The sequence below is a fragment of the Erythrolamprus reginae genome, chromosome 7 (genome assembly GCF_031021105.1).
Source record: "Erythrolamprus reginae isolate rEryReg1 chromosome 7, rEryReg1.hap1, whole genome shotgun sequence".
NCBI lineage: Eukaryota > Metazoa > Chordata > Lepidosauria > Squamata > Dipsadidae > Erythrolamprus > Erythrolamprus reginae.
In genome coordinates, this window is record NC_091956.1 from 80844786 (window position 1) to 80858080 (window position 13295).

Genomic DNA, 13295 nt, shown 5'->3' on the forward strand with positions numbered 1-13295 from the left:
AGAAAAGAATAGAAGATAGGATATAAAAGTATAGGTGAACAAATTTGAAAGGAAGAAAAGATAAATGAGATAAGGAGAGACAATTGGACAGGGGACGGAAGGCACACTGGTGCACTTATGCACGCTGCTTACTGACCTCTAAGGAACCTGGAGAGGTCAATCGTGGATAGTTTAAGGGAAAAATGTTGTGGGTTAGGGGTTGACACTACTGAGTCGGGTAATGACTTCCACGCTTCGACAATTCGGTTGCTGAAGTCATATTTTTTACAGTCAAGTTTGGAGCAGTTAATATTAAGTTTGAATCTGTTGCGTGCTCTTGTATTGTTGCGATTGAAGCTGAAATAGTCGTTGACAGGTAGAACGTTGCAGCATATGATCTTGTGGGCAATACTTAGATCGTGTTTTAGGCAACCCCACGCGCATGTGCACAAACTTCCCTGCCCCCGCCCATGCACACAAGTCTCTCTGAAGCCTGGGATGGTGAACAAAATGGCCAAATGAATAAACTGAAAGTTTGGACAAATAGACTTCTAGTTTGCCCATTGTGATGTTCTCTGCTTCCTGAAGCTTCCTGAAGCCCTTCTTGAAGCCCTGGAGTGCAAAAAACAGCACAACGAGCAAACCAGAAATCCATTTGTCCAAACTTCCAGTTTGCCCATTTAGCTTCAGGAAGCCTCCTGAGTATGAAAAACAGCACAACGGACAAACTGGACTTTTCTGAACTTCCGGTTTGCCTGTTGGGACGTTTTTCATACTCCGGGACTTCAGGAAGCTTCCCTGAAGCTTCCGGGAGTGAGAAAAACAGCACAACAGGCAAACCAGAAGTCCATTTTTCCTAAGTTCTGGTTTGCCCATTGGGCTGTTTTTTTGCACTCTGGGGCTTCAGAGAAGCTTCCCTGGAGCCTCTGGAGGGCGAAAGGGCCTCCCCCAAGGATGAAAATCAGCTGGCCAGCACACATATGCACGCTGGAGCTGACATAGGGAAATGTCTCATGTGCCCTTCGGTATGGCTCCATGTGCCACCTGTGGCATGCATGCCATAGGTTCACCATCGCTGATGTAGACAGAGCTTTATCTGTATTATCGGCTGTGCTTCTTGTCTGGACTAATTTGTAAGGCTAACATCAATCTTGCCAGGCTCATAGGTGTTGTACGTACTCCTGGTCAGTTGGAGGACTATGAAGATATTGAGGACTCGGATTCAGATAGTGTTTATGAATTAATGGGGGGCCTGGGGTTACAGGTAGTAGAACAGGTGGGAGGCCAGCCACAGGATGGGGCTATGAGTTCAGGATCTAGCGAGGGAGAATCAGACGCTCGCTGGGTTAACCCTAAATTCAGAAGGGCCCAAAAACGTAGAGAACAAGTGTCTGGAAGAAGATATTAAGGAGAAGAATGGGTTAAATACTGTAGCGATGTATTTGGCACATCAGGGGGTCAGTGGGGAAGAAGGGTGGAGTTTCAACGTTGCCGAAGAGAAAAATGGAGGGGTTTTTTGCCGCTCCCAAGTAAGCAAAAGTATTCTGTGTTGATTAACAGTCAGGGCTGCTGTTTTTAGAAATCATGCTGTTAGGAAAATAAATCTTGTTAAGTGGAGAAGGAGAAGGAATGTGAGAAATGCAGTTAAGGGAGATAACGGACCAACGGATAAATGCCTGTATGAAATGTGTTTGAATTCCAGAAGAGCAGAGAAATAAATGGAGTTTCTTTATTCATGAATTAATGCATTTCATAAGAGTTATTTATAATTGCTAAATTTCTATCAGAAACCAGAACAATGGTAACCCTCCTATCCCTCTGTTTTACTCTTCTGAAAACTTGAGAGAGTCCTTTTTGAGTTGCTTTCATTACCCCTCCTCTTTCAAACTCCATCTTTGCTCATCAAGCCATTGACTAGGCTGCAATATTTCCTCTGGTCACCCAAGGTCATTCCCACATTCTATTCTTCTAACAACTAAATAATAAAATGGTTTGCTGAAGTGAGTGTGCTGCCCAGAGATATTATCATGGCTAATATCACAATTCATATCACAGCATGGATGTGGCAGTTCCTGCACTATATCCGGACCAGAATATCTCCGGGACCGCCTTCTGCCGCACGAATCCCAGCGACCAGTTAGGTCCCACAGAGTTGGCCTTCTCCGGGTCCCGTCAACTAAACAATGTCGTTTGGCGGGACCCAGGGGAAGAGCCTTCTCTGTGGCGGCCCCGACCCTTTGGAATCAACTCCCCCCAGATATCAGAGTTGCCCCCACCCTCCTAGCTTTTCGTAAGCTCCTTAAAACCCACCTCTGTCGTCAGGCATGGGGGAATTGACATGTTCCTTCCCCCTAGGCTTATAAAATTTATGTATGGTATGCTAGTGTGTATGATTGGTTTTAACTTGTGGTGTTTTAAAATTAATTGAAATATTGGATTTGTTTACATTGTATGGCGATTGCTGTGAGCCGCCCCGAGTCTGCGGAGAGGGGCGGCATACAAATCTGATTAATAAATAAATAAATAAATAAATAAATACATCCTTTCCTAAGCTTTAATTAAAATATGCATGTTTTAAAATATCAGGTGCTTTTTTTAAAAAGCATTTTTTCTCTTAATTGTAGATTTTCTACACGAACGTCATTTGTGGCTTCCGTTTTATCTTATACTTTTTCTTAATTATAGGCAGTTCCACCTCCGGGTTCTTATGAGGTTCATAAATCATATGAGAAATCGCAGGGTAAGAGTGAATATATGCCTCCACGGACTTTGGTGGCTAGAAGAAAGCACGCATCTTTTCTCAGTGGAAGGTATAGGGAAGATGCATTAAAGATCGAGGACGAAATACCAGGTAAGTACATTGCATAATTTTCTGGGCATTGCTTTCAAACTGAAACTATAACTACATACATTTTAATGACGAGGTGTCATCTCAATATTCACCTGCCTGTTTACAACCTATTATATAACAGCTTCATTTAAAGAAATGTTGGGAAAGTTTAATTCTCATCAGCACTTGGCTAAACCTGCTGTACGTGTAAGCTAAAGGGACAAATACTGGTTAAGCCTTAATGATATTAGGCCCAGAGTAGAGACCAGCTGGTCAATTTTTGTCACAGCTTGTGGATCTACAGTCATATGCGCAAAAATATTTTTGGTTATACAGTAATACCTCGTCTTACGAACTTAATTGGTTCCAGAAGTAGGTTTGTAAGGTGAAAAGTTCGTAAGACGAAACATTGTTTCCCATAAGAAACAATGTAAAAGTGATTAATACGTGCAAAGGGGAAAAACAAAACAAAATGGCGCTCCGCTGGGCGCCGCCGCCCGGCTGTCCCCTTTTAAAACAGCCGGGGGGCTTCTCAGCGTTCTCCCGAATGCCGAATCCGGAAGTTCGGGTTCAGGTCCAGGTTCCGGAGGCTGCTGAGAAGCGCCTGGCTGTTTCAGAAGGTTACAGCCGGGTGGCGGCGCCCGGCAGAGCGCCGTTTTTGCAATTGGCGGCGGCATTTTCGGCCGATCTGGAGGCTGGAAAGGAGGTGGGGAATCCCAATAGGGAATTCCATGGGCGGAGCTTTGACATCACGAAGATGTCCTTCCACGTTTTAAAAGGTGACAGCCAGGTGGCGCCGCCCAGAGGAGCGCCATTTTGCGATCTGCTATGGGTTTGTAAGCCGAAAAAAGTTTGTAAGAAGAGGCAAAAATTTTCCGAACGCCAGGTTTGTATCACAAGGTACCACTATATTTGGAGATATTTTTAAAATGTGTGCTGAAATCTCTTGAGACAGCAACAGACTGCTTAATATTTTGGTCTGCAGTAGTATTAATCAAAATGCTTTGTTTAAAATGCTCCCGAACCACATTACACTGGTGTGTAAGCTGTACTTCTACTACACTTTTGAAATGTTTGCTGAAAACATTGGTGTTTTCATCAGAAAAGAATAAAAAGATTCTATATCTTGAAGTTCTTCTTTATTTGTTTAGTTGTCTGTGGAACTGATTTTCCCGGTAGCAGAGAATCAACACTACCAATTTTCCATTGTGTGGCATCCTATGGTTTACCTTTCACGAGCTCAGTAATTTTGCATAATTGGACTAATATTTGTTCTTTCAGATTTTTTTTTGTGAACTCGGCTAAGCCTTTCAAAGGAAAATATAAAGACATTTTACTTATTATTCAGCTATGCATATAAGACCATTGAAGTGCATGAAACCTGACAAAGAACAAATTGCAACCTAACATTTTACATACTACAGATAGTATTAGCAAAGGCCATGGAAACAATCATATTCAGGCTCAGCTATAGGAAAAAATGGAAGGTAATTGCCATCATAAGAAAGATGGGCATTGAGGAAGGATTGAATTAAATAAGAGTATTTTGAAGCAGAAAATTATAACCGTAATTACCAAAGGTGAAGGCCATTTAAGAAAATACATTGATCTATAAGAAGTATTTAATATTTAAAAGCACATAAATGAAGTTATAATGTCAAACATGTCTCTTCCCTTGTTTTCATCAAAGGATTGGTAATATCCTTGCTCTGATTCTGAGTACTACAGTGAATATATTTAACTGTAGATGTCTTGGTCTTGGGGAACTTGTGGCTGTTTCACATTTGGCAAAGTTTCTTAGAAAAACATTGCTTCCATGGATAAAACTTCATATGCATAACATCCTAAGTTTATTCTTATAACTTACAATACAGACAAGGACAGGTTGATAACTTGCTGGTACATGGAAACATGACTGTTTAAACAATTATTTTAAATAATACAATCCTATATTCCACCATCTGCATTTAAAATATTTGAAAGGGGGAAGTAACATACATACAGAGATTATTTATAGAATACAATCATATTTGTATGGGGGGAAGGTTTGGTAGGGAAGGTTTGCCTATTTGCCGATGACTCTAAAGTGTGCAATAGGGTTGATATTCCTGGAGGCATCTGTAATATGGTAAATGATTTAGCTTTACTAGATAAATGGTCAAAGCAATGGAAACTGCAGTTTAATGTTTCCAAATGTAAAATAATGCACTTGGGGAAAAAGGAATCCTCAATCTGAGTATTGTATCGGCAGTTCTGTGGTAGCAAAAACTTCAGAAGAGAAGGATTTAGGGGTATTGATTTCTGACAATCTCAAAATGGGTGAGCAGTGTGGTCGGGCGGTAGGAAAAGCAAGTAGGATGCTTGGCTGCATAGCTAGAGGTATAACAAGCAGGAAGACGGAGATTGTGATCCCGCTGTATAGAGCGCTGGTGAGACCACATTTGGAATACAGCGGTCCCTCGATTTTCGCGGGTTCGAACTTCGCGAAACGGCTATACCACGGTTTTTCAAAAATATTAATTAAAAAATTCTTTGCTGTTTTTTTCCCTATAGCACGGTTTTTCCCGCCCGATGATGTCATACGACATTGCCAAACTTTTGTCCGCCTTTAATAAATATTTTTTTTAATAAACTTTAATAAATAAACCTGGTGAGTAATAATCTAAATGGTTGCTAAGGGAATGAGAAATTGCAGTTTAGGGGCTTAAAGTGTTAAGGGAAGGCTTGTGATACTGTTGTTCATAGCCAAAAATAGTGTATTTACTTCCGCATCTCTACTTCGCGGAAAATCGACTTTCGCGGGCGGTCTCGGAACTCATCCCCCGCAAAAATCGAGGGAACACTGTACTGTGTTCAGTTCTGGAGACCTCTCCTACAAAAAGACATTGACAAAATTGAACGGGTCCAAAGACGGGCTACAAGAATGGTGGAAGGTCTTAAGCATAAAACATAATTAGTATGAGGACTTTAACTTTTTTTTTCTGAATTAAACCTCAGCCATTCCAATTTTGCACGAGGAAAAAAATGTTTCAGAGTCGACAGATCTATAAAACAACATCATAAGTTATGATCTGGTTCCTCTTTTATGCAAATTTCCTCCGTCTCTTTCTGATAAGCTTCATGTCTCTCTGTAAGCATACATTTGCATTTTCACTCCCAAAGTTGTGCACGAATGAATGATGAGAGGGAAACTTTGATGATGTTTCTTATTTAGGAATTTGTTTTATGTTTCGAATACTGTATACAGCTTTGGGGCAAACAGAGTGACGACAAATTCTCTTGATGAATTCTTCCCTTTCTGCAAATGATAGATAATGGTGCAGCTGAACAATAATTTCATAGACTATTAAAATTTATTATAATATAAAATAATTATCATCTCATTGGTACGTATGAACATATGTGTATATTCTTCTGACCAGTAGATGTCACTCATTGTAAAGTGAATGAATTTTCAGCTTTCCTGGGAAATATTAACAATCAGGACATGAATGAAATCACTTGAATGAAAGTTTTTGAAAACTATGGCACTTCTCTTGGAGAACCTCATACTACTTATGTTCATACATACAATAAATTCTACTTCATGGAGGAGCTTTTATTTAATTGTTCACTAGATATATTTTTATACCCTTCAATCACAAAATATCCGGGAAATTTTCAAGGACAGTACATGCCACAGAACATAAAAACCATTTTATCTATCAGTAAAAATGAACGTCCTACTAACGTAAAACAAAATTGCTCTGGCAATCTCAAACTACTGACTAGAGCCTACAAAACCTATGCCAGACCCATTCTCGAATACAGCTCATCTGTCTGGAACCCACACCACATCTCAGACATCAACACTCTCGAAAACGTCCAAAGATATTTCACCAGAAGAGCCCTTCACTCCTCCACTCGAAACAGAATACCCTACGAAAATAGACTAACTATCCTGGGTCTTGAAAGCTTAGAACTGCGGCGCCTAAAACACGATTTAAGTATTGCCCACAAGATCATATGCTGCAATGTCCTTCCGGTCAACGACTACTTCAGCTTCAACCACAACAACACAAGAGCACACAACAGATTCAAACTTAATATTAACCGCTCCAAACTTGACTGTAAAAAATATGACTTTAACAATTGAGTTGTCGAAGCGTGGAACTCATTACCGGACTTAATAGTATCAACTCCCAGCCCCCAACATTTCTCCCTTAGACCTCTCCACGATTGACCTCTCCAGGTTCCTAAGAGGCCAGTAAGGGGCGTGCATAAGTGCACTGGTGTGCCTATCGTCCCCTGTCCAATTGTCTTTCATTATCTCATATATCATATATATTCTCTCCTTATCTCTTATATCATATATATTCTCTCCCTCCCATCTACTTCTCTTCTTTTTTACTTTCTATCTTTATATATATTACTTAATGTCTATTCTCTTCCATATGTACTGTATATTGGACAAAGAATAAATAAATAAAAATAAAATAAAAATAGATAATAATAAATAATAATAATAAAAAAATTTCTAACGAAGATAAGTGCTAGCACGTGCTTGCTTTCTAGAGTAGAATAGTTTATATAGCTTTACATAAAACAAGAAGGACAAAACAAGAAGGACCTCAGCATGGTGGGGAAGTCTACCATGAAACTCACAGAGATTTAACCTCATTGTTGTGGAGCTGGACCATCATTTCATGAGATGATAACTGAGGACAGGTGGGTTTTAGATAGAGAAGACACTCCTGAGAGTAAATGGAGGCTGAGCCATACAGGGTTTTATCATGGTTGTAAATCATGATAGTCATTGGGTCACCATTTGGACCCAATTTTACAAACCTTTCCAAAGCAATTGTTAAATGACATGGTGGCAGTGATGGGCTCCTACAGGTACGGTCAGGTATGCTGTACCGGTAGCAAAATTTGGAGCTCCATCCCAGAGCACCCAATTTAATAATAATAATAATAATAATAATAATAATAATAATAATAATAATTTATTAGATTTGTATCCCGCCCCTCTCCGAAGACTCGGGGCGGCTCACAACAACGATAAAAACAATATTACACTGGTACAAATCTAATATTAAAAAAAAACACCTAAAAACCCTATCATAATTAAAAACCAAACAGCACATACATACCAAACATAAATTATAATAAGCCTGGGGGAAAGGTGTCTCAAATCCCCCATGCCTGGCGGCATAGGTGGGTCTTAAGTAGTTTACGGAAGACAAGGAGGGTGGGAGCAGTTCTTATCTCCGGGGGGAGTTGATTCCAGAGGGCCGAGACCGCCACAGAGAAGGCTCTTCCCCTGGGGCCTGCTAGACGACATTGTTTAGTCGACGGGACCCACAGAAGGCCAACTCTGTGGGACCTTATCGGCTGCTGGGATTCGTGCGGTAGCAGGCGGTTCCAGAGGTTTACACTGAAAGATGTTGAAACAAAATGCATAAGCCACGCCCACAGTGTGGTAGTAAAAAATTTGGTAGCCCATCACTGCATAGTGGTCATTAAACAAACTGTCTTTAAGCAAATGAATTGTTTGCTCTGGGATAGTCTTTGCCAGAAACTGGAAGTAAACACCGGTTTCTAGAAAAACTCTCATAAATCATGATTATATGATTATATGGTGCTGCAAATGGCTGTAAATGTGGCTGGTTACTGAGCACCTCGAATGTGGCCATGTGGCCACAGGGATGTGTGACACTGGAACTTTGAGTGGTAAGTAGCTTTTGGGGCATCCATTCTAACCCTGAAAAGTTACTGAGTGACCACTTGAAGATTACCTGTATCATCAATTTGCATTAGAACCAGAACCTCGGTGTCAACCAATACAGTGTTTATAGCAGTGTTCCCCAACCTTGGCAACTTGAAGATATTTGGACTTCAATTCCCAGAATTCCCCAGTCAGCGAATGCTGGCTGGGGAATTCTGGGAGTTGAAGTCCAAATATCTTCAAATTGCCAAGGTTGGGGAACACTGGTTTATAGCACTGTTGCTAAAGCAGCCCATCCTGGAAGGAGGCTGCATTGAACCAGCTACAGTTTTCAGGTCTTCGAGGGGAAATGTAAGTTCCTGACTTAGATGTTCTTCAATTATTTTCTAAGGCAGTTTCTTCAAGCATATAAAATATTGTCACAAAATGTTGTCTTTTGCTTTCTAGAGAAATCACTATGGAAGTGGTATGGCATTATGATACATTGGATTTCAAGAAGGCTTCTTAGTAGTTTAGGAATGGGTTTTCAAATGTTTAACAGGAGCCTTTAAAGATGGTGTTTATGTCTGTTTATTTTTTGCAAACCATTTATATTATATTTTTGTACATTTTTGTAAGCTACTATTTGGACTGAGTAATGTATATTTATACTTATCCCTTGCATTGGCATCCCTCAGTCTCGGAAGACCAGGGTATCCTGTTCTGGATTCCCCATTTTTTCATTTCTTCTTCAATATTACATAACTAGAAATGTATGAGCAGTGCTGGATGACCATGATTATGTCACAAGCCAGACTATCATTCTATAAATATAGAAGCTGTGCTGTAGAATAATATCTGAGATTGTTTTCCTCTACGAAACGTGTGTCTCAACAAAAAAGAATCTATATATCATTTATCAAAAGCTACTCAGAATTAAAATGGGAGAATGGTCCCAATAAGTAAATAAATAAATGACTCTGTTTATTTTTATCGTGCTGATTGTACCCAGTAAAGAGTAACTCCAAACTGCTATGAAAATTTTGAAAATGGTGTTAAAATAATATTCCAGTAAAATTAAAATGATCAGTTTTACTGAAAGTTGATCACTCATAACATTTTTATCACATCTCTGAGCACTATTGTTCTTTCTGGGACTGAAAATGAATATAGAAACAGAAATGTTTATTTTTTTTATGCCACTAGATGTCCATATTTAATAAGAATTGTATTTCCATTCTTGTGTTAACCAAAACTGAAATCAGCTATCATTTTGAGTAGTCCTTAAGGAAACATAACTATATGTTTTATCTTACAACCAAAGTTACGGGATTAAAAAAAATGCAAATAATGGGGAATACTGTAGGTAAAAAATGTCATATTATTGGATTTGGATCATAAACAACAATAATTATAGGAATAGTAACATTGAAGGACAAAGTAGGGTCAGGTTCTTATATAGAGCGCTGATTCCATTATATAGAGCACTGGTGAGACCACATTTGGAATACTGTGTTCAGTTCTGGAGTCCTCACCTACAAAAAGATATTGACAAAATTGAACGGGTCCAAAGACAGGCTGCAAGAATGGTGGAAGGTCTTAAGCATAAAACGTATCAGGAAAGACGTCATGAACTCAATCTGTATAGTCTGGAGGACAGAAGGAAAAGGGGGGACATGATCGAAACATTTAAATATGTTAAAGGGTTAAATAAGGTCCAGGAGGGAAGTGTTTTTAATAGGAAAGTGAACACAAGAACAAGGGGACACAATCTGAAGTTAGTTGGGGGAAAGATCAAAAGCAACGTGAGAAAATATTATTTTACTGAAAGAGTAGTAGATCCTTGGAACAAACTTCCAGCAGACATGGTTGGTAAATCCACAGTAACTGAATTTAAACATGCCTGGGATAAACATATATCCATTGTAAGATAAAATACAGGAAATAGTATAAGGGCAGACTAGATGGACCATGAAGTCTTTTTCTGCCGTCAGTCTTCTATGTTTCTATGTTTCTAAAGCCCTACTAGGATATTAGATCATGGAGCAATAATACAGAATAAAGAATAATCAAGGAGGCATATATACCTTGTTGCTTGAACAAAGCTGAGCTAAAAAACCTGAGCAACTTATTCTGTTTTGTTTAACACAGAGGTCTCCTACCCCTTTCTATGGACTGGAACCAGTCTGTGGCATGCCAAAAATTTGGCTGCGCAAACAAGCAAAGGCCCATTCAAGGGATGTAGGCAGCGCACGAAACCACATCACCGGAAAAATATGCAGAAAAATCCATGGAACCAGCCCCTGGTGCCCAAAGGGTTGGGGACCACTGGTCCAACAAGTCTAGTCAGTTTTTTCAATGTTACTTCACTGAAAAGCTGTGTATTGTATTATTTTGCCCTACCCGAGCAAGCATGCTTATATCTAGCAGCAAAGCCAGTTATAAATTAACTGGATCTTCAAGGTTAAATCCTGCACTCCATCTGCTTCCATATATCCTAATTAATGAAGACTGCACCCAAGTAATGTTGCTTGCTCAGCAGAGATATATCTTGCTTATGTCTCATGTTTATCACCGGTTTACTCTGAGACCGAACTGTATGAAGTTAAGTGTTGACAACCAATGATCTCTGTTTGTTTTGATAAACCGAGGCAACGCCTAGAAAATGCTTTTAAAAATGAGGTAGCAGTTTTAGCACATTAAAAGCAAGTACCCCTGGCAAATAAATTGTGCAGAGAGTGACAAAGATGACACAGGTGGGTGTTGCCTTCAAAGTAACTTTCAATATATTATACTACTTTTCAACGTCATACGATTTTCTCTTGGGTACAGTTCTTAAAGCCCTGGAAATATTAACCGATCAGGACATTCAACTCAATTAAATGTAGTTCTGCTATTATGCTTCCAAACAAATACTAGTAGTAAACATCTCTCTTTGATTTTTTAATTTATTTTTGAGACAATGTAATTAGTGCTACAGATAAAAGTGCAGCCTGGCGTGTTAGCCTCATGGCAGTTTATCTGATTCATTGTTTCGTCAAGATGGTGGTTTGTTGCTGTTCAGGATTGTGTGTGTGGACTCTCTGGACTTTAGAATTGGACTCAATTTCCCAGTTATTGGGTGATCAATTGGATTGCATTTAACCTGTGCCTTGTGTGTACCAGAAAATCCCTTTGACATTTAAAAAAGGGAGCTGTTTCTGTTTATAAAAACTTTTGGGTTTGCCTTTTATCGTGTGGTGTGTGTCTTCCTGGACTAATTACCCTGTAATTACGGGCGGTTGAAACACGCCGGCAGAACGTGGAATAAGGCTCATTTTAAGTTTGGTTTGTGGAAGAAAGAACTGCTTTCTATTGCCATTATTGAAGAACGATGCTGTGTCACAGCCTATTAACATATGAGAAGCTTAACATGTCCTTCTCTATGAATTTTGAAAGCCTTATGGGAGTTGAGTATAATGGATAGCTCCATTTTCTAGCTGCTACAGTGACAGTACATAATTCAATTGGCTTTGTGGTCAGGAAGTGCAACAGTAGGAGCTTCACATCTGTATCTGTGGAGATGACGACAATTTATTCATAACTTCAGCTCGCAAGCATGGATGATCAATCTTTTGTCAAGTTATGAGAAAGAAAGAGAAAGGGCAGGAATTCTTAGTTTCTGATTGGTGTGAAGAAATAGCCAACCATGAATTAACTTTCCTTATCATCCAGCTAGAGATAATTAGATGAAAAAGTTTAAATTAGACCCTTTGGCCTATCCTTTCGGATTTTCAATTTTTTAAATTATTAGTGTTATTATTATGTAGCTGTTTATCTACTTGTCTTCATGAAAGTTTTGAAACAAATCTTTTGTGCACCTCCAATCATATTTCAATTAACCACCATATCTAGTGGCCTATACAATATTAGCAAATCAGAACCAGTATAGTATAATTATTACACAGTGCAATCCATGATTATAGAAATAATCTTCGAGTCTTTGGAGAGGGGCGGCATACAAATCTGTTGTGGTTAGCTCTGGCCCAGCTCCTGCCCCAAGGACTGTGGATGTGGGGGAGACATCCACATGCGCAGCCCTGTTTTGCCCCCGGTGGAATCTGCTGATGAAGGCTCCTCTGACCAAGAAGACATGAGTGACAGGGAGGAGGAGAGTGGGGCAGACAGCTCAGAAGGAGATCAATTCTCTAGCTCCTCCTTGGATACAGAACAAGAGTTAATGATACAGCCACGCATGCGGAGAGCGATGCATAGGCAGCAACAACTGAGAGATTATTATCAAAGAAAATGAGGCCACCTGTGGTTGGGTGGGGCTGTGGTAATTAGTGAGGCTGCTATAAAGAGCAGCCTGTGGGTTTGGCCATTGCGGAGGATTATCTGATCGTTGTGTTTCGTGACTGCTTTACTGACTTTGACCTTTTGTGTGCTGATTTTTCTCCGCTTTGAAACTAAACCAGAGCAAAGTGTGTTTCACTTTGTGAAAGAAGAAGGACTGTGAATTGCCTCACAGCTGCAAGCTAAGTATCACAGAACTGATAAGGAACTTGTACAAATTACCAGTTTGTTTGGAGACGAGTGCTCTTTGCTATACCAAAAGAGGGCTTGGTTTATGTGAATTTTCATTATAAAGAACATTGTTTTGAATTTTCAAATGTGTGTGTGTCTGGAATTTGTACCTGTGAATTTTTGGGAGGAGTCTACCAGAGAGACCGACAGAACACAAACCTAATAAATTATTATTATTATTAATTATTAAATTATTATTAATAAGCCAACGTGTATGTTGAGTAGAAATTATAT

General features: G+C 39.5%; 1 protein-coding gene across 1 annotated transcript in view; it reads left to right on the plus strand.

Annotated features, from left to right (window-relative positions):
- The window catches only part of STPG2 (sperm tail PG-rich repeat containing 2), a 198314-nt gene that overhangs the window by 75040 nt on the left and 109979 nt on the right, over positions 1 to 13295 (plus strand). The window contains exon 11 of the mRNA XM_070757988.1: positions 2665 to 2830. Coding sequence (XP_070614089.1) covers positions 2665 to 2830 — 166 coding nt within the window. The remainder of the gene's footprint in view (positions 1 to 2664; positions 2831 to 13295) is intronic.